At 39.8% G+C, this 27,404-nt stretch overlaps 1 protein-coding gene across 1 annotated transcript in view; it reads left to right on the top strand.

Annotated features, from left to right (window-relative positions):
* The window catches only part of CELF6 (CUGBP Elav-like family member 6), a 515,009-nt gene extending 490,624 nt beyond the window's left edge, over positions 1-24,385 (top strand). Inside the window, exons 11-13 of the mRNA XM_078685027.1 lie at positions 4,858-5,001; positions 13,032-13,187; positions 17,987-24,385. Coding sequence (XP_078541153.1) covers positions 4,858-5,001; positions 13,032-13,159 — 272 coding nt within the window. The 3' untranslated portion in view covers positions 13,160-13,187; positions 17,987-24,385. The remainder of the gene's footprint in view (positions 1-4,857; positions 5,002-13,031; positions 13,188-17,986) is intronic.
* The last annotated feature ends 3,019 nt before the right edge of the window (positions 24,386-27,404 follow it).

Here is a 27,404-nt window from a genome sequence, read left to right as displayed (position 1 = left end):
AAATAAAAAAATAATAATGTTGTTATTATCAATTTATTTTTCCCTTTGACACTCCTCTGCCTTAGCGGAGGAGCCACCCCTGTTTGTATATGGTTAGCTACGGAACCCATGGTTTAACCTAGATTGGGTCTGGTAGCACCTGAGTAATGGGAACACAGCTGCAGTCCAGCATTTGAAGTAAAGGCTTTCAAAAGTTGATGCTGATTTTACTACAAAATGACAGTAGTTCAAATTAGTTAGTTGGAATGGGAGAACACATAGTCTAAGCGTGCATGTTGTACTAAATAATCTTTCATATTATGGTTTGTAGTAAGGTAATCCAGACTTGTGGAGGTTGTAAGGTTATATTTATTTCTAGTTAAAGTGACAACAGGTGAGGGCCAAGGAAACGATGTCTTCTCTTCAACAGGTCAGCATACAACTGACTCGAACCTTAGAACACAAGTACACCAAACACTCTACATTCTATCTTGCGGTATCAAGAGAATGCATATCAAAGAAATATACAACATAACACATCCCCCCTCCCACACAATGAAAGGAAAAGATGTAGAACCTGGAAGGGAAAATAAAGGAAAAACAAAAACAAAAAAAAGAAAGGAACACAAAATCAACAGCAAAATTCTACACATGAACAACATGTTATACAGTGAAATCCTTGAGCCATCTGGGGGCAACTCTTGTTCTTTTGTCAGGCAAAACACTGACCTTATCTTGAGTACCAGATATGCCCAGACTCGTGGAGGTAGATGCATTGGTGTTAGACAGGAAATCATGACTGCAACTCTCACCCACTCCCCCTTCAATATGCAGAGGAAGCTTTGGCATTGGCCCATCCACAGATACAAAATCATTATCTAGTTGAGCCTGAACCTGACTATTCTCAAAATGGTCCTCCACCCAATCAAAATTATTGACATCGGAATTTGGAAGAATGTCAATATAATGCTGATCAGGATTTAAAGCAATGTTCTTAAGATTCCATACTCTTCCATCATCTAATCTCACCGAATTCCTCACTCACCACAGTCATGCACTAAAGCCACACAATACTCACTCCAAGGGTCATCTTCACATACTTCGAGAGGAGGTGGAAGTCTCGATAGACAATCAGCAATACAGTTATCCCTCCCCGGTAGGTAAACCATTTTATAAATGTACTCCTTCATCCGCATAGACAACCTGGCTAATCTCGCAGATGCACCAGAGATGCCTTCACACGACAATATACGGATCAAAGGTTTGTGATCTGTACGAATGGTCACCGGCTTGCCCCAAACAAATGCTCGAAAATGTTCTAATGCCCATGCACATGCAAGGGCTTCTCTTTCGATAATGGGATACCTACTCTCCGCAGGAGAAAGGGCCCTAGAAGCAAATAAGATGATCCTCTCCTTACCCTCCTCATCAAGTTGTGACAACACGGCACCTAAACCCTTGTCACTTGCGTCAGTGGTTAACACACAGTCAATATTGGGGTCAAAACTGGCAAGTGCACTCACATTTTGTAGTTCATTCTTGATCAATTTAAACTCTTCTTCACACAACTCACTCCAAACAAACCTAGTGTTCTTTTTTAACAGTGCTCGCAAATTGTAAACCTTCGCAGCAAAGTTTCTTATAAACTTGGCACAGTACTCAGCCATGCCAAGAAATGCTTTCACCTCATCTTTGGAAGCAGGAGCAGAGAACTTAACAATATTTTCAACTAAGGTAGGTTTAGGTTCAACTCCTTCCTCACTAATGATGTGTCCCAAATATGCAACACTCCTTTGACTGAACTTGCATTTGGATAACTCCACAGTCAGACCAGCTGACTGTAAGGTTTCCAAAACCTGTTGGAGTTTTGAATCATGGCACTCTTTGTCTTTTGCTGCAACCAGGATATCATCCTGAAAAAATGAGATGTTTTCCATGTCCCCAAAGAGTTTGTGCATCAACCGCTGAAATACAGCAGCGGCTGAGGCCAAACCAAAAGGCATGCGCCTGAACTGGTAACAACCAAACGGTGTAATGAACGCCGTTAGGTTCTTAGAGTCGGGATCTAACATTACCTGGTGGTAAGCGGCAGAGAGATCAACCGTGGAGAACCATGTAGCACCCTTAAGGGAAGATACCATCTCATTGATTCTAGGAAGGGGAAATTTTTCGATCACAATATTGTTGTTCAAATGGCGCAAATCGATGCACAAACGAATTTTTCCGTTGGGTTTCCGGGCAACCACAATCGGCGAAATCCATTCCGATGTTTCAATCTCTTCTATAATACCCTTGGCAAGTAATCCCTGAATCTCCTTTTTAACTTCCTCCCTTATCAGTATTGGTATCGGTCTTACTTTGTGAACCTTGGGTTGTGCGTCAGCTTTTAAAATTATTCTATGTTCAAATCCCTTCAGGGCACCTAGCTCCTTACTAAACACTTTAGGAAATTTTTCAGAGAGTGTTTCCTCCATTCTACTACAGTCATCCAAAATTAAAACTTTATCTTTAGAGTTAGGATCTAAGATGATGTGCAATTTCTTCTGGTCGAACCATCCTAATACTGATGGTCCCACCTTTGCCACATATAATTTCGCTCTTGTGGATCTGCCCTTAAATAGAAATGTAAGCCACCTAAAACCAATCATTCCAATTCTATTCCCCGTAAAACTGATTGGGCAAACATCTGATGGGTATAATTGCTCACCAATCTTCTTTACAAACTTCTTTCTCCAAACCTCTTCATTTATAATTGTATATGGGGACCCAGAATCTGCATATACACTTATCACCACTCCACCAAGAGATATCTCGCAAATAGGTTTCCCTTTAAGGGAATCCTCTGAAATATTAATCACATAGTTCCCACGAATACTCTTTATGCAACATTCATCCTCACCATCTACCTCTTCCATACTCTCCTCTTCATCTTCATACACATATTTCACGTTACTGCGTCTGCGACACATCTTACTAAAGTGACCTAAAAGTCCACAAATACCACATTTTTTCTTTAACGCTGGACATAGTCTACTAAATGCTAGATGCTCTTTACTGTCACATCTATAGCATCTCCTATCTTCCGTGTTCCTGTTTTGAACTCTTGTAGGCTGACCCGTCCATCTCCCTTGTTGTTGTTGCTGTTGACGAAAATTCCTATTGGGAACCTGAATCTTACAAACAGTTCCCGACATCTTGGACACATCTTTTTCGGTTTCTTTCACCACGGTGGCACACCTTCCTGACATTTCAGATTTTCTCATGATAGCTACCACATCGTCAAGAGGTGCATCTCCATTGACCCAAAGACGATCTTGCAAACCTGAGTTGTTGTTATGCATCACAAGTTGATCACGTATGAAGTCATCATGTAAATTATCAAATTTACAATCAATAGCAAGTTTTCTTAGATCATCCATCCACTCATCCACAGTTTCCTCTTTGGTTTGCCTTCTTTGAAAAAATTTGTGTCTTATGACCCCGATACATACTTTGGGAGCAAAGTATTTATCCATATTTTTGATGGCATTCTCAAATTCATCGAGATCAGAATCATCAGTTTTACTCATTCTCGAAAATGTTTTTAAACCTATGGGTCCTAGGGAATGTAGTAGTAGTCTCTTTTTCTGTTCAGGTTTCATTTTTTTCGTTTCATCTACAGCTTCCAAATAGTTGATAAAATACTCTTTCCATTCTAACCATTTTATACTTGGTTGGTTACCTTTGACCCAAAATGGTTCAGGAGGACTAATGGAAAAATTTTGTTGTGCCATATTCGTGTCCTTATTCACAGTATTAACCACGGAATCACCTTCTTCCATGCACCAGAAGGTAAAATACAACTTTCACTCGACCTTCTCACCTGTATGATGTCACTATATTCAATTCTACATATATTTTATTTCGTTTTATTTTATTTTTTTTTTGAAATTACCTTACTGTAATGTCCGGAAAGTACCTCTGTAGATTCCGCCTTCTTCTTCTTTTTTTTTTTTTTTTATAAACGTGGCCTTCTCCCGATCTGTTACAACTTCTCCTCGAAGTGCCGGTCTAATTTTTATGTAAATAAACACAACGAGCTAAAATGGCCGCCACGTTGGGGTCATGCTGCGTGACCCGCGTCTGATGTCAGAGGACGCGCTGGTGAATGACGTGCGGGCTTCTCTGGGAGGACGCGCTGGTGAATGACGTGCAGGCTCCTCTATACTCAGCGCGCGCAGTGGAATGGCGAGCGCAGTTGAATCATGCCAGTAGGATGTCCACCAACGGCTGTTCGCAGAGGCCTTGACTAAACTAAGGTCGCGCTATGTAAGTAACGCAGTCAATTACGCAGTCAGCAAGCGGTGGTAGTAAAAAAAATTTGTAACTCACAGAAGGCTTTTGTTCGGCTCCGGTCCGCTTTTCTTTCAATTCCTTTCTCTCAAGATGAGAATTTCCTTTGAATATATATATTCTTTTTGAAATTTGAATGCTTTAAACGCCAGTTTCCCTCGTCGCCAATTTGTAGTAAGGTAATCCAGACTTGTGGAGGTTGTAAGGTTATATTTATTTCTAGTTAAAGTGACAACAGGTGAGGGCCAAGGAAACGATGTCTTCTCTTCAACAGGTCAGCATACAACTGACTCGAACCTTAGAACACAAGTACACCAAACACTCTACATTCTATCTTGCGGTATCAAGAGAATGCATATCAAAGAAATATACAACATAACATGGTTGAATTTTAAAGTGAGTCTATATGCACACGATGATGAGAAACTATTACTATTAATAGATAGCAATGTGAAAACTGACCTAAAAATGTGAGTTTTGCTCAGGTCTGTGTGAGGTCTGGTAATTGATGGCTGTCCTTTGTTGTGTGCATGTGTGTCACCTCAGGTCCCGAAGGCTGTAACCTGTTTATTTATCACCTGCCCCAGGAGTTCGGGGATGCGGAGCTCATGCAGATGTTTTTACCTTTTGGCAGTGTCATCTCTGCCAAGGTCTTTGTGGACCGTGCCACCAACCAAAGTAAATGCTTTGGTAAGTAACCAGGGCCCATTTTGTTTAACTGCTGCAGGGTTCTTCAACTAGGTCAGAATCATTTTCAATGCTTGTAAGGCACAGTAGGGATAAAGATCTTGTTCAGCATGGCTTTCATTGGGAGCTATTATTGTGAATGACTGGCTTCTGAAACCAGTAGTTCACTGCTATGATGTAGCAATAGTGAGTAGCAAAACTTGTTCACTACACTTGCTATGTCATGATGCAATTCCAGGCTGCTCTGGCTGGGCTTCCTGAGAGCCCGTCAGAGTAGCGATGTAAAGCAAGGAGCACAGTTACTGGTGGGGAAGGAAGTCACAGAGAGTGGTGGGGATGGGTGTTACATGTGTTATATATGGCTCCCCCATTAATCTGCTTCCGTGAATAGCAGATGAAATCAGTGGCAGATGATTTTGGGGTCCATACTATCAAAAAATCATAGAAGGGTAAAAGTGAAGTATGGGCATGTTTTTCACCTCAGGCTTCCGAGTGACATCATAAACAACTTAAGCACTTGCATTTTGCTCTTGTTGTCTATTTGATGTCACACAAAACCCTTCAGTGAAAAACATCCTGTAATTCATTGTTACCCATCTAAAATTCTATATGTAATAATCAACGAAAAGAGCTGGTTGTATTATGATTTGTAACATACAGACTAAAGTACTGGCAAACCTTACAAGCCGTCACAGATTTTTATCCAGACTCTTATTTGTTTCTATTTTTCTCTTGCATCTAACATGTTTCCCGTTGCAAATAATCTTTTCCCAGTGTATGCCTAGGAAAGATGAATAACGTTTCACTTCTTTACTAAAATCTCATACATTATTCCTTCTAAGCCGTATGCTCCATACGGAGCCAGGCGCTTTTTCCATACTTGCCCTGGGGGTATATTACAATACCATTAAAGGTTTTGTTCAATAGTACCACCGACATAATGTTTAAAAAAATAAAAACATCAAGTAAAATTTTAAATAAAACTACCTGCAATTTAATGAATAGTTGCTTTATGTTCTTGCAATTCATGCAATCAAATTTTCTTACCTTAGCTTTAAAGTTGCCCGGCCCCTAATTAAACGTTTCGACATTTTGTGTAGTAGAAATATCCTTCTTGTAGGTTTGCCTTAAAAAAAACATCGAAATAAGGAGCATAAGAGGGAATTATAACAACAACATTCTCCACTCACGAACTTCACAAAACAACAAGACCTGGTTATAAAAAAAAATTGACAACTTTAAACAATGTCTACCAAGTGGGTATCATGTCTTACTCCTTGGTGAGGCTTTACTTACTTATCTAGTCATGCCCACCCGTAAGTGTTAATCGTTATTGAAAACTCATCAACCACCCAATTCAAGCCACAAGCACATCAGCCAATGATCTCCAAATGGGCTGACAAAGTATGATTAAAAAATGCGAGGTGGGTCAGAAAGTGCCTCACATAAGCACCATCCATGGAGCTACTGGTTGGTATTCACTAGTTTGCTCACTCTTTCATCATCAACACTTTCTTGACAGAAAATGTATGTGGCCTAACTCTTAAACCAATGTAGAAAATTAAGAAATGAAAGCGTAAGATGTATAAATGTTGGTGACATCTACCATCTAATCCCGTAATGTGAAAAAAGAGTAAATTGAACTCACCATAAAATAAAATAGAGTTGTGAACATCTATCACACATATTTTAACATTTTGACCAGTGTTCACACTCAGTTAAAAAGTCGGCATGTTTAGACCATTCTAACCTGAACGGCCGACATGTTTCATTGCCCTAAAAGTCTGAAGCAATTTTATCAAGGCACGGGGACACATCTCCACCTCAAGAATGCACTGGACTGAGTGGTTGCCAGGTGGACCCCTACCAGCAACTCACAGGGAGAGGATCCAGAGGGTGACTACCCCCCACAACTCAATGAAGCCAAGAACACACAGCACCGGGCCGGGTGCTCGCGTTACAATGATCAACCGAGGAGTCCACCTGGCAACCACTCTGTCCAGTGCATTCTTTTTTTTAATTAAACGTTTTTATTGCCATTTTGAATAACATACGGTCTGCTGCATTTTTTAGATGGAGATGTGTCCCCATGCCCTAATGAAATTGCCACAAACCTTTAGTGCAATGAAACATGTCGGCCATTCAGGTTGAAATTATCTAAACATGCCGTCTTTTTAACCGAGTGTAAACACTAGTCAAAATGAAAAAATATGTGTGATAGATGTTCTCAACGCTATTTTAATTTATGGGTAGTCCAGTTTACTCTTTTTTCACATTAAGGGCCTTAGATGGTAGATAAATGTCACCTTCATTTATACACCGTAATCTTTAATTTCTTAATTTTCTACATTAGTGTAAGAGTTAGGGCACATTTCTTTCTGTCAAGAAAGTGCTGAGCAAATTGGTGAGTACCAGCCAGTAGCTCCATGGATGGTGCTTACTTGAGTCCCTTTCTGACCCACCTCACATTTTTTAATCATACTTTGTCAGCCCATTTGGAGCCCATTGGCTGATGGGCTTGTGACCTGAATTGGATGGCTGATGAATTTTTAATAACGATTAACACATATGGGTTGGCATGACTATATAAGTAAGCATAGCCTCACCAAGGAGTAAGACATGATACCCACTTGGCAGAAATTGTTGAAAGTTGCAATGTGTCTTTTATAACCGGGTCTTGTTGTTTTCTGAAGATCAAAAAAACATGCAATAACCAACGTATTTTTTATTGCTCATGTTCTAGCCATTTGATAAGTGTTGTAAGCCTTTAGTAATGCTATTCTTAATATTTTGCTGCCCTGTTGCCATATTTAAAAATCCTAAAAAGAACTCTTTTTGCCACAGGGCTTATCCTCACAGAAAAGGCCTTTGTTTGTAAACAAAGTTACCCACATTTGAATGAATAGAAGCAGCACATTTTTTAAAAGTGCTCTATCAATGGGGTGGACAAACAAACAAGTAGAAAGTATTTTTCGCAAGGGTTGAAACCAACCACAGTCTTAGTTTTGACATTGTTGGTGTTCGTTGCGTCCCCTCCCATCAATTAACCTTTGTCAAGCTTATTTCGAAGAGAAAGTGTTCACCATAAAAGGTAGGGATAAAGAGGAAGAGAAAGTGTTCACCATAAAAGGTGAGATGAGGGCAGTATCTCCTACAGCCTTGGGTCTGGTTGAGCCGCTTCATTGTGAAGCTAGGGTCTCAAATGTAAATGGCCTCCTTTCCAGATGTGTAGTTTGAAAGTGCACCTCATGAATATTAAATGTGGATATCATGAACATCCACCTATGCTGATTGGTTTATATTATCAAAAAAGGTCAGCGTATTTTTGTAACAAAATACATGGTTCACAGACATCCCTGATGATATTATTTTTAACTGTCTCACATTAAAATGATATGATATTCTTGTGACTCTAAAGTCATAGATAAGAAGCGTTGATGTGCAGCTCGTGAGCCACACTAACTTCAGAGCGGCCGGCCACCTTTTGTTTCTCCTGATGCCAGGCAGCAGGGTAAACCATGCCTTGCACTTGTCTCCGAGAGCATTCACAGATTCAACATTTCAGCTACACATTACAGAGGTTTATAGAACTCTTATTTAAGCTCCCTGTGGTCAAATTATTATAAAAACATATGACATGATATTCTGGACTTGTTTTCAAAACTGAAGCAGAGGACCTTTGTAAGATTAGAAGCTTTGTATTGAAATTGACACTGAATTGAGTTAGGTACAATTTTACTTTTAAATAGACCTATTTATTTAGCTTCCACAACAAAGATCTCACAGGATATTATTACAGGGTAGATATTGAAACTGCAATGATATCATTGGCAGGAAATGTGCAAAAATTGTATCAGACTGAAAGGAATATATATTTCTATAATTCATGCTAAGTGGGTTACATGAGTTTTGATGCTACTGGTAACCTCTACTTCATTCTTTGCTGTGGCTACAAGAATGTCTATCATCTGTATCTCACGATCACAGGATCTCCTCAAACTAAGATCTGTAATGGTGAGATTGTGCTACCTGGAGAACTGAAGCAGTTCCATAATCATCTTGTAAATATGAACTATTCAAATAAACAAATATTGCAACAAGCAAGAAACAATTATCCACATCAAACAAATAAAAACAAGTACAGTTGATTAAAACAATACACCGATCAACCGAAATATATTGAGCTCCTATCAACTATCCAAGATATTTTAGCAATGGTGGCCCCATACAACATAGTGTTTGATCACCACTCATGAATTTTCTAATCATCACGAGGCTCTCTAAAATCTTGCAAATCAATATCCTAAGCACGCCCTAAAACTAAGTAAATCAAAAGAGGCTTGTTAAACACTGCACAAAATTATGGATTAGTCACCATGCTACTGTAAAATTAAATAAAAAATAACTGTTCCCTTATTACTGCCCTTTGGGGGAAATGAAAACATTCACATTATTAATCAAAGGGGTAAGCTTTCTTAGTGTGGCATGATCCAGGTCTACGGATGAAATTTCAAATGTTCAAAATGGATTAAACTTGTATAAACATTATGCAATAAGCCATGGGCAGACCAAATGTGTTCACTCTTGTAGATCATAAACACAACCTCAAAATGGATTCAATAATCATCATGTGTTTGTGTTGTTAACTTATTCCATAGATCAAAAGTTAAAAAGCATTTAGGGGGAACCCCTGCATTACATCGTCCATAAAGTACATCATTGTTGCCTGATCAGCTATTATATTTCTGGTTGTTCACCCAAACTCGACTGTCATCAGAGCTTGTGGGGCTGAGTACTTGAGACCAAAACATTTTCACAAAATATTATGTTATGAATAACCATTTTCTGATTGCATTAGCATTTAAAGTAGGAGCATAGTTAAGTAATGCATTAGACATCTTATAACCCTAAAATTGCTTCTCTCAAGGCATATGTGTATGTTAATTTAAAATGAAAATGGCATTAGCAAATATGTAAGGCCATTACTTCCATGGTCTCCATTTGGAATTGCCAGTCATTCTAAAATATGGAAATTGTCTTATAATATCAGGTTTTCTGTTGTTGCCATATCAGAAATTCTTGCAAGGTCCACAAACAAAATGTTTCTATGCCAGGATAGTGTATGGACAGAAATAGTGTTTCCTAAATATTGTTTGCAAAAAATATCATCCCAATGGGTATAGATTTTATATTATCTCCAAAGGTGTAATATTTAGGACACAATATTTCGGTCAGATAATATTTTGATTGCAATATTATTCTGGTACTAACGCAACAAAGATAGAGCAGTTAAAAACCTTAGTAATTCAAATGGAAGCCGGATCCAAAACTCTAAAATACAAATAGTATGCTTCCCACTGAGTATCCTGGCTAGAAACATGTTGACAATACTTTATAATGATGGTGTCCTGGCCTACAGGGGATTGCCCTTTACAAAGGTAAACGTTCTTGTCCCTTCCGTAATACGGAAATTGTGTTGAGACAAAGTCTATGGTGAAGTGGATCTCTGCCATAATTTGCCCTGTTCCAGCTTCATTCAACGAAATTCCAGGTACAGCAGCGTCTAGCACTAAAAAGATTTAACTCTCCTCCTTTCTCATAAATAGATTAAAAAATATAAACTTCTCTACCACCTGACTTCTTTCCTTCTGTCAAAATTGTATTATGTGTTTTCTCAAAATTCATTTGAGTTAAACCATTCACCATTTTAGTAGCCTACCCATTCTGCTCTGTTTTTATTCTCTAAGGTGTGACCTTCCAGAAAATGAAGAAACACTCCAAATGAGTGCCCATTAATTATGTTGATTATTGCTTGTTTTTGGCTGGAAGTGTATTTTGTTGCAGTATATCTTTCAGTGTATACCTGTAAGGCAGCAGTGACAACTTGGCTTTTTCTGAAGAGATGCTTTCTTGTCTCCCATCAATGCTTGTCCCACACCTTTAATTATCACGTTCTGTAGTCCATTGCAGTGTTGTTACCTTGTCATGGTTTGGTTTATTTGAATGCTTTCCATTGAAATGTAGTTTCATTTAGTTTTTAGATGATCAAATTTAGTTTTTCGGAGACTGTCATTTAAGGTAGATATACACTAATCAAACTAAATTTAGCCTGTGTACAAAGGTTACCTTTTCATGGTCTCAATATGAATTCCTTCAAGACTCTAATGTTTCATATTTGTAGTAAAGTTAATTACTAGATAATCCTGAAGAAGATCCCTTTTAAGAGCACTATCGCAGAGTTTTCAAAAAGCTGCAGCTTTGCAGACATAGTTACCATTTTCGCTGCTGTTGGTAGTAATAACAGTTAGAAAAGAAATATGTAATAACTATCCTATTATCAGCAGTGGTAATGCAAGAAATGAAGCAGGTAACTATAAAGGCTGATCAACAGCTTGATTAGTGTTTTAGACAGACCTCTTAAAATAGATGATCACTTGAATCGCTCATAAACCCAGGATCTAAAGGTGAAAATGGAAAGCAGAGTAAAACTGGGAAGGAGGTTGGGATGAGTCGAGGAAGGTAAAGGTAAGATCTATACAAAACTGTTTTACAAGTTGTAAATGCTCTCCAGTTAAAGAAAAAGGATGTAGATTTGGTTTGAAAATTATGGAAATGTCATTCTGTAGCTTGGTTGAATCATAATTTGAATGGAAGACATGCAGAGAGCATACTATAACTGTGTAAGTATTGCCGAATAACAAAGTTATTCTGCAATACTTACTTTGGCCTCCATGTGTAATTAGTATATTTTCCAAATTTCACGAATACAGGTCCCAGAATGCATTGGGTTAAAAACGGAACTGGACCACGCTGCCTTTGAAGTAAACAGTGCTTGTAGTCCACAATTACCTGCAATGCACAGCCGTAAGGCGTAGTTTAAGCTCAACCAAGCACCATGCCGGTTGAAAAATTAGATATACGGGTGGATTTATCTGAAGGATATTAATGCATCCAGACTCAAAGCATTTAGAAGTGCATACTATTTGTCTCTTGAATATGACAAATTATACTGATCAAGCTCTTGTCAGTGCTCTTACTTCTTAGCATAGAGGTAGTAGCTACACTCCCTGCCTGCATAGGAAAGATGCCTCTTTATGTGGTAGAACTGCCCCGTTTTATCCTTAAGGTGCCAAACGTGCCCTATCAATTTTTACTGAAAGGTGTTAAATCTCAAAATTGCATTCCAGGACTCCAAAACAGTCTTAACAATCCATCTATAGATGAATCTCTGTCCAGTCTTTTGAGTCAAATTAAGATTCACCATGAGCTATAGTCTCCCAGATTCACTCTGCTTTCCGTAATCATCATCTGGATGGCTTCTTGCCTTCCAAGTCAATCTGCTTTACCTTGCTCAAGTTGCATGGATCTGTAAGCAAGAAAGGCTATACCAATCCCTCATTTCTATCAATTAGATCTACAAATGAATGTTGAAGATCCCTCATTTTCCTCAAAACATTGGTCTTTTAATACTAATTACTTCATTCTATGAGCAAGTGATGTTTTTGACCTTCCTAGTCCACAATTATCTTCTCATCAGTTGAATAGCTTGATAGACATGTGTGGCTAAGTCTTTACCCTAATTTTTCTTATCAATAGATTTGCATATCCTGCTTCTTCTGTCGACCCCAAAGACCAATTTGTTCTCCTTCTACATTTCATCTCTGCTAATTTGGTCCTAAATGTTCAATTTTTGACCAAAGCTGTTGTAATGTCAATGACTTTTTGGAAAAGTTGGGACCCCGTTAAGGCAGGCATGGGTACCCATATGTTTGCAGTGTATGAGGGTATAGTATTCCTTCAGAATATAGATTTTTGCCCAATGTTGGCCTCTATGTGGAACCAGGTGCTGAAATAACTAGTGATAAGTAAAAAATTAACTCAACTGTAATATAGTGCTTAAGTCTCTGGTGCTTTTTTGGTTTAGTGATGAAATATGTGTCCTTCCTTCTCTGTCCCGCCTTCTCTCATTCCACCACCACCTTTCACTGTACCTGGTTCCCATTTGTGTTCCCTGACCCCTACCCTCTCCCCAGGTTTCGTCAGTTTTGACAATCCAACTAGCGCTCAGGCAGCCATTCAATCCATGAACGGCTTCCAGATTGGAATGAAGAGGCTAAAGGTCCAACTAAAGCGTCCAAAAGATGCCAACAGGCCCTACTGACCTCTGCTCACATGGGCCTTGCAAGCAGGTAAGAAAAAATGGGCAGAGCAAAGCAACTTTTATGGCTGTGAGAAAAAGCAAGGAGGAGGTGGCGGTGGAGATCAGTGGGGAGAAAAAATTGGAGTCAGTCAGCTCAGGGACTTTGGTCCTTTGGCCCTAAAAGAGGTTGATTGGCTTTAAGATTTCCTGCATGCTCAGGCTACAAGGCAATGAATGGGTCCATTTCTATGCCCTTCCCAATGCATTCTCGGGCTTTAAACTATTCTGTTGAGTTACCCAATTTTTTGGGGATATGCTTGTCATTTTGTCAAGAGGTTGGAATTTGAATTGTGGCAAAGAAATTATTACCTCAATTTCAATATCACTTCAGTGTGGAAAGATATCCAGAAAGCATGCTTCTTCAGTGGTAGGTTAAAATTATTCAGGTCATTTGATTTTACTATTCGTACTCCAAGCGCCTACATTGTGACTACTGTGTCCAATATCTGTGCCTGCAATCTGTGCTATAGGTTGTGCAGGAGACATCCTGCCCTAACGAGTGATGGCAAGACAATGAATAGCACCACACTCCACCATACCCTTTACACACATCATTTCAAGCTCTGTTCCCTCAGTTGGCACCATTTGTCAAATGTCTACCACTATCTCTATTAAACCATCTGCCATCCTGGCCTTATTTACCTTTTATTCCATCTACAAATCCTAAACTCACTTTACTTTCCCTCACCTACAGCACACACACGGATTAAATTCAATTGGAGCCCATGCACACCAGTTCATTAACTTCCTAGGACATATATCCTTATGTTCAATAGTGGGTTTCCATTATACACCACCTAAATGAGTTATGTATAATGTCCATAGGAGATTGTATTAAAAAACGTATCCTTGGTCTTTGAAGTTGCCCTGCAGGTTACCCAACTACTTTAATTGTGATAGTACAACACCGCGTGTGAGAGTGTACTGAAAGATCACTTCCTTACACAAGTTGATTGCAAAAAAGACTGACTTTGTTATGAAATAATCTCCATGTGCAGCCTATGTAGTTATAGACTGCTAAAACTCAAGGTTGTTTGACTAAGCTTTCTTCAACAGTTAAATAAGTTGGTTCCACCACTGAGATAATATATATATATAGAAAACTCTCTCTCCGTATGGGCTGGTTAAACACATGAGAAAGTACATTGAAAAACCATGGAGGATGTACACTGGAGACCACACCCACTGATCTTTAAGAGAATTCAGAGTACAGTGGAATATTTTACCCATCCTGCATAATGATTAAACACTCAATGGTAGATGCAATAATTATGTGAACTGAATATCACTGCAGAGAGAATAAACAGAGCATTTGTACCAATTGTATTTGCTAGTTACACCCATGATAGAATGTGGCACATAAAAGAATCCACCCTATGTGCTGGATACACAAATAGGAGTATAAACTTTAAGACATTACTCATCCCACAAATTTGTTATAACCATGAGAGCAGAAACAGTGAGGCATCACCCATCATGTATGTCGGTTACAGCACCCATGGAATAACCCAGAAGATGACAAGTGTGCTATGAGTCAATAGCAGCTTTAGGAGAGTATTCTGAGAGGGTGGTATGTGTTGTATACATGTCTGTATGTAAGCTAAAGAAAAAGGTTCTGACAATATTTTGTCATCACATCTTGCTTGAATAATGTTTCTTCCAGAATGGATTTACCTATTGAAAGACTTTCTTGGGCAGAAATATTTACTTCAGTTGTTTTTCGTTTGTTTTTACTTAGGGGGGGCTACCTTAGCACCCCTATTCCTCTGTCCTTTTTAAAAGGTTTCTCCCATTAAATCTCCAACTTTTACCACCGCTCCCATATTCTGTCATCTACCCCCCCTGCCTTTAGTCCCCCTTTTGGCTGTAACACCTCCCGCTTCAACCTGTTTCCCTACAACATCCCCATTCTATCTACATCATCCCCAAACACCATTCACGTCCTTGTTTCTCTTCTGATCTTTATCTTGCTCTCCTCTTCCTTCTTCCTCTCTTCTCTTTTTTAGATTACTCCATTGTCATTGTAGACATGAAAGAAAGACTACTGTGACTCACAACTTTTTTTCTAATCCTATCATACCATTTCTACAAAAGCATACTTTTATAAATGAAAAACGTATTTCATCATTTTGACATTTCATCTAAATTAAGTTGTGTGAGGCTGATCTCGACAGGCTGACTTTCTTTGTTTTGGGAATTTGTCAAAATGATTAAACCCCCTCTAAGCAACTTTCGTACTCCACATTGAATATACACTGAAAGACCTGACTCTTTTTTTTAGCTAATTGAACACTTAAATTGCAAAATGTTAATAGAACCTGACCAAGCCTATCAATGTTCCATGCGCCACCCCAGGTCCATACAATGCCTGTGTATAATCCTTTAGTACAACATTGAGAGACCTAATCAGCGGCGGCATAAACAATGCAGCCAATTTACAATGTGAGGCATCTAGGGAGATGCATTTCGTTCTAAAGCCCTGCCTCACATTATACCTTCGTCAGGTATAATTTATGCAGGGTGGACGTTCTTACGCCATTAAGCCTTGTAGAAGTGACACAGTGAAGTCTACAAGATTTCACTGTACCACTTTTAGGACTCCGCTGCGTCGAAAATCTTACGCCTGCTTGAAACCGGTATTAGAGTGACACAGTACAATAAGTATATGCCTCAACATGCATTGGTGGAGTTGCGTCGTGCTTGCGACATGACTCCAGCAATGCTCGACTTTTGGGCCAACAGATGCATCAGAATTTCTGACGCATCTGTCAATCCTTGCGCCATGGTGCGCCATATTATATATACTGGGCTTCCATCCAATAAAGTTCATGATTACAACACCATGACACTGACAGGGCCGGTATTCCAAGAAACATCTTTACTTTGTGTTTTAGGCCATTTGTAACTCATGTGTATGTGGGTGACGTCTCAACAGCAAAGCACTCTTTGGTTTGTCCTCATTCATGCTTAGAAGACCTGCAGATTTGAAGGATGCTTATAGGCCTAACAGGTCTATTTGTGGTGAAGGTGTTACTTTTACTGGCTAGCAAGCTAGCCAGGAAATCTATTAGACATTTTCGAGGATTTTCTCTTGCAAGTAGTCTTACTTGGATTCAAACTTATTTTTTGAGCCATTTCTGGTGAATGTTTTCATGAAAACATTGCATTTCTCCTTTTGATTGTCTGAAGTGCCAAGGTGTTTATCAGCAACTCAGGCTTATGTTGCTGCTGTCTGCATTTGATTGTGATTTAGGCAATCAGTGAATGTATTTTTAGATGCTAGTAGATATTTTGAAAACAGACAGGAAATCAGTATGTCTGAATATGCCATGAAGAAATGTCTCACTCATATCCCCACCCCGCTGAAAGTGCCAAGGACCCTGTGTGTGATATTGATGTTTACTCGAGTAATAATTGCCAGCTTCCTCCTCCACTGAGGTTGTACACTTTAGTTCCTGGCATTGCATTAGAAAGAGTTGGAATTCAGGTACCCTCCTATATCTTCAGTGTGTGCTCTAGCCCCTCCCACCCTTCGCACTACCATGTGCTTTGTCATCCTTCCCAATCCTTATTGTATGCTGCGATCAGCCCTGAAAAGAATATGCATTCCAAGCCTACCCAACAGCCTTTCTCCCACAGCTCATCCCTGTAACTACGGTATTAACTCTAACTTCTGCCCTAAACCCAGTTGTGTCCTCCCGCTTTCTTACCCAGCCTCACTCAGCGCTCTTATTCCTCCAGTAGTACCAATGTGGCTTTACGGAAATTCAATTTAATATTGCATTCACATTTACATAGAAACAATTATAATGAACACCAAAATGACAAAATTAACCATACACCACAAATCCTTATCCTAGTCCTAAAACTAACACTAGTTCTAAAGCTAACCCTAAATCTAGCTCCAGCCCTCTCTCTTCTCCTAATACTAATCACCCACCCTAAATCTGTCAACAACCCTTACCTGTTTTAATAAACAAAACAAAGATCCTCAAACTTATAATTTTTTTTGCTAGTATTACCTTAATAAAAAAAAGTATCATTATCATTTTTGAATGCTTTCCATGTGGGTTACTTCATTTTAACATAATTCTGTTCCATCTGCTTGCCCTTCCTCTCTACCTTTCAATGTCCTCTCCTTTTCTGTATTTTTATCGGTTTCATAAAACCATGCCGAATTGAAATTCAAAATGCAGTTTCTTTCTATGGCATTCAATTCATCCAATGTAAAAATCGAGCAAATATAACCCATTCTTTGTAGCTAACCAATTACTAATTAAAAATTGCAGTATTATCTTTGGATAAATAGTACATTTCACTAAATTACACTATTAATTTAAAAATTGTTGAATTCTACATTTCCGGGTGGTGTTCTACTTTCAGCATAGGGATGCATCTTTTGTGGCATTCCGTAATTTCAGCATTCTTCCAGCTCTCCTTTTCTAACTGTTTCTCTGCCATTTCTCAACCCAATCTAGGTAATTGTGAACCATTTCTTCCAATTTCTCTCAGATGACCTCTCCTGTTTACCCATCTCTATTTGATTTTCTTCCTCTTCACCACCTACCTCAAGTCTCCCATGAAACTTCTCCCTCATGCCTTTAATTACTCCATACCCTTGATCTCTAGCTTGTTTCTACTTCTCTTCCACGTTATCTCCTCTTCTCTTTTATGGTCTCTTCCTCTTGACTTCTGATAATTACTCTCCTTTTCTGTTACCCATTTTGTCTGTCCCTTCTTTTGTCTACTTGGCTTCAGTATTAGCTCTGTCTTTCTTTTGTTTTACAGATTGGATGCCTTGTCTTTTGTGAATGCACCTCCTGTTGGCCAAATTGCAGTTATTTCTTACTTGTGAAACACTCTTTTCTGGTGGCAGCAGGTCTCACCGGAGGACAGCCCGCACTGTTGAAACCAGGGACAGGCCTTCACACCAGCGCTTGAGACAATAATACCTGTTGCCACTACATACCTTTTTCGAATTTCAACAATGCGACTTTGAGAAAGAGACAGAACATGTAATCTGTCATTGAAGACATACACAAGTGGGCCTTGCACCAGAGCTTTTCAAAGACTTCATGCATATAATCTCTGGCCTCTTCAGCAGATTGGCGAGGAAATGAGGGAACAGAGAGCAAAACTTACTTATGACACACCTGCCAAGCCAAGTGGAGCTTTACCGCCCTAGGCGAATCGATATTTTGTTGCCCAACATGAGGACAACCTTTGCTGCTTGTAGGGACAATCTGGTACCTCTGTGCTGGAGGTGTTCTAGACAGCTACCTAGTTCTGCCTTGCCCTAGAACCAGCCCTGGTGGAGAGCCAAGTTTGAACAGGAGACAACCAAAGCCAGTGAGAGGTCCTCCTGTGGTCATGTGCCTAAAACATGGATATCAACATTTTACCTACACAGGATGGGAAATAACCCACAGGAAAACCCAATAAACAATAGCTATTACAAATGTTATGTCTATATATATAAATACATAAATATATATATATATATACATATACATATACATATATACATACATATGCTTTTCATATTTAAAGGTGTATTCCATCAGGGCACAGAATTGCCTCCCATTGGTACCTGGAGCTCAGATCTACCTTCTTCAAAGTCATATCATTCCGAAGAGTGGAGGGACCAAAGGACTATCATTTTGTAATTACATAGAAATAGCATATATATATATATGAGAATAAGTTAATTAAAATAAGGTGTAAAAGACAAAAAAATACCGGAAAAAGTTCTAAAAGTTAAAACTTGAAAAAAGCAGGGGGAAGTAGGGAGATGAAATGCCGAATATGTTTTCGGTGCATTTGTAATGTTGTTGCCAATTGTAGGGCCCAGTGGCTGGCTGAATGGTGCTTGATGGGACGGGGCTTAAAAAGAGTATCCCTTTACCTTAACACTGACTCCTTGTGAATGGCAAACCAATCAGTCAAGGACTTTTTGATAATACTAATTTGTTTCTTATGTAGCTGAAAATCTGTAGTAGTATCAGATGTTAGTGTTACCCAATTTAAACATGGCAGTTTTTTGGCCTCAGGAGTATAAAAAGCTGAGCCGGTATTCAAACCTAAGAACTACACATAGATCTCTTCAGTGGGAGCACAAACCCACTTGGCTAGATTACCAACCTCTTATATTCTTAGGATGATTGATGTACAGTCCATGCATTGAATATTTACTGTTATAGAATTGTTATCTTTGTTCACTTTTTTCCCCACGTTCTAAAGTGAGTCCAAATGCCCACTGGAAAGTCACAATGCATCTACTACACATGAAGTAACAAACCTCAGCTGAAGTCATACATTCAGGATATGTCAACATCACTAGTGCTTTCAGATTACAGGTCAAGTTGAGTTTCTCACGTCGACATTTTTTATCAACATATATGACATTACTCAGTCAAATCAGGATTCCACATGGTACGAGAACCATAATATATTGAGCATTTATATTATCACACACTATAAACTTAAATGTCTGCTAGTGTTTTTAATTGAAAGAAGACTAGGTTGATCGTGATAAGATTTGAACAGGTGACCTGAATGTTACATATTGATCGCTTGAGCAAGTCTTAACCTACTGAGATACAATATCTCAGATATTACAACCTAGTGTTCTCACTGATGATAATTTTTTAAGGGCTTTCATTTTGGATAAGCCTTCGTTTGAAGTCTTATACCTGTCTCAGAAATTAATCTCCCTAACTGGACAGAAAAACACAAGACACCAGGCCTTAGATAGACCGAGAAAAAACTACAAAAATTAAAAAAACAAAATCTGGAAGACCTTGCTCATCAGTGTCAGGGCTGCTATTATCTCTGGCAACTCGGAAATTATATAAAATTCCATCTCTTTAAGAACATTACAACTTGAAACAATATGAACAAAAATCTATTTGTGTTATACCACCAGCAATTTGTCTCCCTATTTAAAATAATTCATAATTGTATCTGTGGGTTCCTGTCCATGTTCAGTGCTCTGTTGCTCTCTTTCTTGTTGCATGCTGACAAATACCCAAATTATCATCCAGCTTGACTAAAGCCCTTCGTCCTTCATGGAATTTATTTTCAGTTGCCTCAAAGGGGTGCAAAGATGGATGGCCTACAACTTTTTAAAGCTAAATGCAGATTTACTGGAAACAGTCATGCACTAATAGCAGTGGTACAATGTTAATTGGCCAATTAGCATGTGGCCCTCTCCCACTATCACCAGCATCAAGCACCAGGGCTCCATCTGTGATCCTGAAAAATGAACTCCCACTGGACCCTCATGATAATGTGATCTACAGCCCAAATTATAACACTGTATTTTACTAAAGATGGGTTCTTGCCTTCCTGCAAGAGCAGCTCCACCCCAGAGTGGTGTTCAATTGTGTACCAGCTAACATTGATTAATGCAACGCCCTGTTATTAGGGCTCCCCGTAGAGGTAAATCTGAAGTTACTAAAGGCTTTACATGGAAAGCTTTCTATCAAACAATTTAGTTGTGTACCTCTTCTTTATGGGGGCACTATGCTCCAGCTTGTGCGTTGTGCTCAGAATATCAAATATTGCTACAATTCCCGGCTGTAAAAAATCTGAAAAAGAAGAGTGATCTTTTAGACTCCCTTGAGCAAAACTCTACAATCAACTTTATTTGCAGCTGAACAAATATCAAATTTCCTTTACCTTAGGAAAGCGTTAAAAAAATGTTTTAGGTCTAGTCTACGTGGGCTCTTACCACCAGGAAACCTTCTTACTGACAGCGCGCTGAACAATAATTAAGTCATATCCCTTCAAATCAAATAGATTGGTCATGGACCAAACTATTATAGGGTTCTATTGATATATAGACCCATTAGAGATGCCACCAACATGAAACCGGTTTGCCTTTTGACTTAATGCAATAAGGGGCCCTAACATGATGTACACATCTTTCAGGTATAGTCACATGGCATTATATGAGGTGGGTAGGTGATATCTTGGTCAGATGATTTTTCCTCGACCTACAAGGAGAGTGTAGGCCACATGGCATTGTGCTATCATGCTATCAGTAGCTGTCCCAAGGGACAGGCCCTAGGATGTTGCAGCCTGGCAGGAGCCTGTGCCTACTCTAGTCCCACAGAGGATGCCAACCCACGATGATACTGTTTTGTCACTTCCAGGTTAGGATTTTTATCTTTAGTAGTTTTATAAGGAAAATTGCATGAGGTGTGTCTATCAGGAGAGTCTAACCCTCACATTGGCTACCATAATGAGAGTTGATAACCTTAAGAGAGCTTATAACTTTCCAAATTCCCCCTACACGTTTCTTCTCTATCAGGGTGGTAATTAATAGATCCTTCCAAGATGATTATTTTCCATACAAACATAAAGACCGGATCTTCAACACACTGCTAAAAAATCTATTTAGATCCAGTTTGTCTCTTAAATTTTAGACCCATTACTATTCTGCCAGTCATGGCCAAAATCATGGCAAATCTTGGAGAAACTGGGGTGTATCATGATGGGCTTCGGAGTGCTGTTTTTATGCACTTGCAGTGCATAAATTCACTTAATTTAACCGAATATTTCCTGAGTTAGTGCATTATTTTATATAGCACATCTCAGAAGCGGAAAGAGGCACAAACCTTGCTCATTGTTTCTGAGCTGCTTCATCTGAAAATCAAGCTCTGACTAAGCCATGTTAGTAGGAGTCTGTATAAATCTCTCAGCAGAAGCCGTAGCTCATCTACAGACGGTTCAAAATGCAGCAGTATGTGCAGTAGTAGGCTTAAACATAGATCATGGTTCCCCAGCTATGAGGCCGCTGTAGTGGCTGCCAGTAGCAGACCAGATTATATTTAAACTGGCTTGCTGGATGTACAATTCTTACTATCAGTTAGATTCAACTGCCTTAAATCAAAGGATCTCACCCAAAACACCTGTTAGTTTCTTCTACAGTCAGGACCAGTCTCTTCAGTCAGTCTTTAGGTATATACTAAAGTCCACGGATGGTAGAGCTTTTCTGTAGCAGGTCCAATATGGCGGAATTCTCTTCCTTTATCTGTTAGAGCCATGCCCATGTTATAAAGTTTTCGTACGGCTTTAAAATAGTTAATTTAGGACAAATAAATTCTATTATTTATTTATTAATTCACAGGGGCTGTGAAAGGTCATGACTTGGCTTAGCCCTTGAAGGAAATTATACAACTGAATTTACTGGAATGATGCATAATTGGGATGCCTCCTGATATGGCTCTATTAATGGCCATCACCACACTATCATGTGAGATGATCTCCTAGCCAAGCTTTGGTCTTAAACATGCAATAGATCAATCAGGAGCGGAGTTTTGGTATTTTCCTATCACACACAGGCAGGTGCTGTACCTGCTATTTCAATGTCTTGGCTTGTAGTTCTCTGGCCACACTCTATCACTAAGACGCTGTCCTCAAGATGGACTGTGGCATGGTCTGAATGGCGTGTTCCTTTATGGGCAGATGGAGCTATTGGAAGAAACATACCCTCTTCCTTTCTGTATAATGTACACAGTATTTATTTTGTGGGGCCACACATGGATTTTATGATAATAATGGAAAATGTTTTCTTTTAAACAGACAATACGTGCAATAAAACAACAGATAGTGCAGCAGCAATAACTGATCTTCCTTATTAGGAGCTTCGAACCAAGGCTGGGCACCAATTCCTGTCAGATCCAACCTGCCACTCCCTTCAAACTTTGAGATGTTGTTTATACTTCAATAGGAGCTCAAACAATGTACTCTAACTTTCACAAATTACAAACTCTACCCATGGGCCAACATGGTTTTGCCCCTACTTCCAACCTCTTCCCTAGATATGTTTCTTGTATGACAACGTTTGGTGTGTTTCCAATCAGATTTCCTGTAACACATTTGGTTTCAGAGTTCCCTTTGATCTTTTTCTATCAAATTGACCATAATCAACATCCGGACAGATGTTATCTGTTTCTAGGCATACTCCCTATAATCCAACCCTTGTCAGAATCCCTGCAAATAATTGCATGTTAGATGCCCACGTGATCCATTTGCATCCACATTCTCTATATTCTGTCTCCAGTCAGATCTGTCTTTAGCTCTCTTTTGTCAGTGACTATGTGATCAAATTCTGGCCATATTCTACGTAAACCATTTCCTGTACAATGCTCTCTGTTCTCTTTTCTGCAGAATAGCTGTAAGTCTATGCATCTTGCATTGACCATTTCGTGCCAAATTCTACTAACTTGTTTAATTTCCACTGATCTATTTTTAGTCAGAGATCGTGATCCATTTTGAGCCCGATTGTCTCCATTTCATGTCTGATTTTCAGAATCTGAAGGGCCAGTAGTACAAAGACATGGGATTTGAGGGTTTGAGCCAAAAGTTCACCAATTTAGCAGAAATGATTGCCAAAATAGAGATACCATTCAGTTCAAGAAGACTGTTGAGGGTCATCAGTGAGGCTATGCTACAAGGTATTAGAATTACAGTCAGTAAGGAGCCTGAGGTTTCCTGTAATCCATGGCAGTCCAACATAGGTTCTGGAGGCTAGAATCTAAGACACATTTTTATTTTAAATGCAACTGATCTACATTTTCAGTGGTTTTTCTGAAATCTTACACCTTCAGGAACTATGCTGGAAACAACTACTGTAAGTCACTATCTTACAGAACCTCTATAATCCTTTCAGTGAAATATTTCTTTTTTAGGCTCAAGCTATCTCTTTCTATTGATACTATCACTTTTTAGGATGGATTGCTTCTAAATGCACAGACATACACCAGAAATATACTTTACCTGCACTGTGTCTATTTTGAGTCAGTGTAATATAGAATTTATGAGTAGAAGCAAAGGACACATACATGCAGGGACTGGGGAATTAGAGACTGTGTAAGGGGATATCAGTAGTGAAGAAGGGTGCTGAATCTTGAGTTTGCCTTCTCTGCTTTACTGCTCCATTCAGCCAGTCACTTGGGCCTCACCCCATTCCTGTAGTCCTTGTAGCATTCCCTAGAATTTTAGGAAGGATTGACTGTGTAGATGGTTAGCTTTTCCTTAGGAAAATCCTCCTTTTCAAGCGACAATCGACTTCAGTGATCTGTATAAGTGACTTTCTTTTTTTTTTTTAAATGTAATACAGAAGAGTCTACATTCAAGAAAAGAAGAGCTATTTATTAAATTCATGAACAATTTGTTCAATGATAGTCCTGAAAATTCCTACTGTGATAAATGCCCCCCCTTAAGAGTTGCATGGTATAGGGCTGGTAATATTAGCAGTTGCAAGTTTTCGTCTCTGAAGTGGCCAATAACATATGTACATTGAATTTACAGGTCATTTTCTGCATGTGCATTCCCAAATCTGAAGCCGTTCTGGTTTTATTTTCTATGTGGACACTTATTATAAGTCGAGAGAAATTCTGAGTGGAAATGCCAAGCGGACAGAATTTCTATTACCAGCAAATTCTCAAGGCATAATCCATCCCATTACAAGGTAAACTGTACAAAATGGTGAATAACTGTGTGGTCAAAACACAGAATTGGTGTGATACCCTCTTGCTGTGCACAGGAAATTGTCTCCCCAGCCCTAGTTTGTGTTTTCCTACCTATCTGCTGCCAGTATCCTCACAGAAAAATGGGCAATTCCAAGAGTTGGATGAGGTAGGCTCAATTACGTAATGTGACTTGCTTCATCATTTGTCACCAATTCTCACTCTGGTAATTCTATCAGGGCGGACTCTACCTCAGGGCGAGCTATTTTTCTCAAGATAAAATACTTCGATCCAGTTCTATGACTAAAAGAAACCTTAGGGTATATCACAAAGTATCCTTTATTAAGGTGGTATCCTAGGGTTGAATAAAAATACCACAAGGTAATCTCAGAGGACGTACGTGTTGCTATGACGCTTACGTGCCGCTGAGTTGTTATGTTGACATGTTTCTGTGGGGAACATCCTTTTCAACGCGGATGTTACCTGCAGTGCTTTTACGACGCGTCCTTTACAACGCAAGTCTTAACCACGACTTGCGCTGGAGGGTGCTAAATGATAAAGAATAGTATATTTACTATTCCAACACCTTCCCTACTATCCACGGGGACTGGTGTTAGAATAGTAAATTATACTATTCACTCTCCGCGCCCCCCCAACGCAAGTCGTGGTTACGACTTGCGTTGTTAAAGACGCATCGTAAAAGCACGCGTTGAAACGGTACGCGTTGTACCCTCATACATCCGTTTCTGTGCTTCCATTAGAGCCTAAGAGAAGTCTTGGGCATTCATCAGGGCTAAAGATCTGTATCCCCATACTTTAATAACTATACTGAAGGGTACAATGGAAGTAAAAGTTGAGAGGACCTACCTCTCTTCAATCAATCACCAGGGGCTAGTATGTAGTCAAGGGAAGTCATACAAACACATAGCAGTAGTAGTAGGAAAAACAAGTATTAGTAGACACAACAGTATCACATTCCATTGTGAGATTTTGTAAATTGCACAAGGATATTTTATGCACGTTAAAAAGAACATTAAAAACAACAACAAAAGTGGCACATGTGACGTAAAACACACTCACTCATTGCGCGCATGCACAGGTGATGAAAACACACATGGGGAGGGGTGCCATACATAATACCAGTGAGGGTCATTAACTCCTTGTTTACCTAGTGCCAGGGGTCAATTTTTCTCATGGTCTGTTCAGGGAGAAAAATAATATGGTCAATATGCTAAATGCACTTACAGGACGTCCTTAGGTCCTCACAGGTAGTTGCAGTGTCTTATACCTGTATGTACTGCATCCTTATTACATCAACATTAAGCGACTTACTTTGACAAGGTAGAGCGCCCACATCGAGCCTACCATGCTGAAAGAAGAACAGCCGTCTGGGACGACATGGCTTGGCAGTTCGGGCTGGACTGTTCCCATAAGGCACAGGGTCAGACTGATTTGCATATAGCCATGTCTGAACTGGGGTGGCTGAGTGAACTAAAGAATGGTGATGGATTAAACCCAGATCAGTTGACTGGGGGTGAGTGTTTGATTTATACAAACGCTCCGTCCATCATCCCCTTTTGTATCGCTTTGTTCGCCCTAAGTGTGGCAGGGTATGCTCAGACGTGAGTCCCTTGTTCACTTGGCCACTGGATTCAAGATAGCCTGGCTGATGAGGATTATGAATCCGAAACCGGTCCCAGGATGCTTGTTTCCGGTCCAGGGACGACATGGCTTGGCAGTTCGGGCTGGACTGTTCCCATAAGGCACAGGGTCAGACTGATTTGCATATAGCCATGTCTGAACTGGGGTGGCTGAGTGAACTAAAGAATGGTGATGGATTAAACCCAGATCAGTTGACTGGGGGTGAGTGTTTGATTTATACAAACGCTCCGTCCATCATCCCCTTTTGTATCGCTTTGTTCGCCCTAAGTGTGGCAGGGTATGCTCAGACGTGAGTCCCTTGTTCACTTGGCCACTGGATTCAAGATAGCCTGGCTGATGAGGATTATGAATCCGAAACCGGTCCCAGGATGCTTGTTTCCGGTCCAGGGACGACATGGCTTGGCAGTTCGGGCTGGACTGTTCCCATAAGGCACAGGGTCAGACTGATTTGCATATAGCCATGTCTGAACTGGGGTGGCTGAGTGAACTAAAGAATGGTGATGGATTAAACCCAGATCAGTTGACTGGGGGTGAGTGTTTGATTTATACAAACGCTCCGTCCATCATCCCCTTTTGTATCGCTTTGTTCGCCCTAAGTGTGGCAGGGTATGCTCAGACGTGAGTCCCTTGTTCACTTGGCCACTGGATTCAAGATAGCCTGGCTGATGAGGATTATGAATCCGAAACCGGTCCCAGGATGCTTGTTTCCGGTCCAGGGACGACATGGCTTGGCAGTTCGGGCTGGACTGTTCCCATAAGGCACAGGGTCAGACTGATTTGCATATAGCCATGTCTGAACTGGGATGGCTGAGTGAACTAAAGAATGGTGATGGATTAAACCCAGATCAGTTGACTGGGGGTGAGTGTTTGATTTATACAAACGCTCCGTCCATCATCCCCTTTTGTATCGCTTTGTTCGCCCTAAGTGTGGCAGGGTATGCTCAGACGTGAGTCCCTTGTTCACTTGGCCACTGGATTCAAGATAGCCTGGCTGATGAGGATTATGAATCCTAAACCGGTCCCAGGATGCTTGTTTCCGGTCCAGGGACGACATGGCTTGGCAGTTC

This window comes from Lissotriton helveticus, chromosome 3_2 (genome assembly GCF_964261635.1).
Source record: "Lissotriton helveticus chromosome 3_2, aLisHel1.1, whole genome shotgun sequence".
Classification (NCBI taxonomy): Eukaryota; Metazoa; Chordata; class Amphibia; order Caudata; family Salamandridae; genus Lissotriton; species Lissotriton helveticus.
Note: the sequence above shows the minus strand (reverse complement) of the source record. Positions and strands in the feature narration are given on the sequence as shown.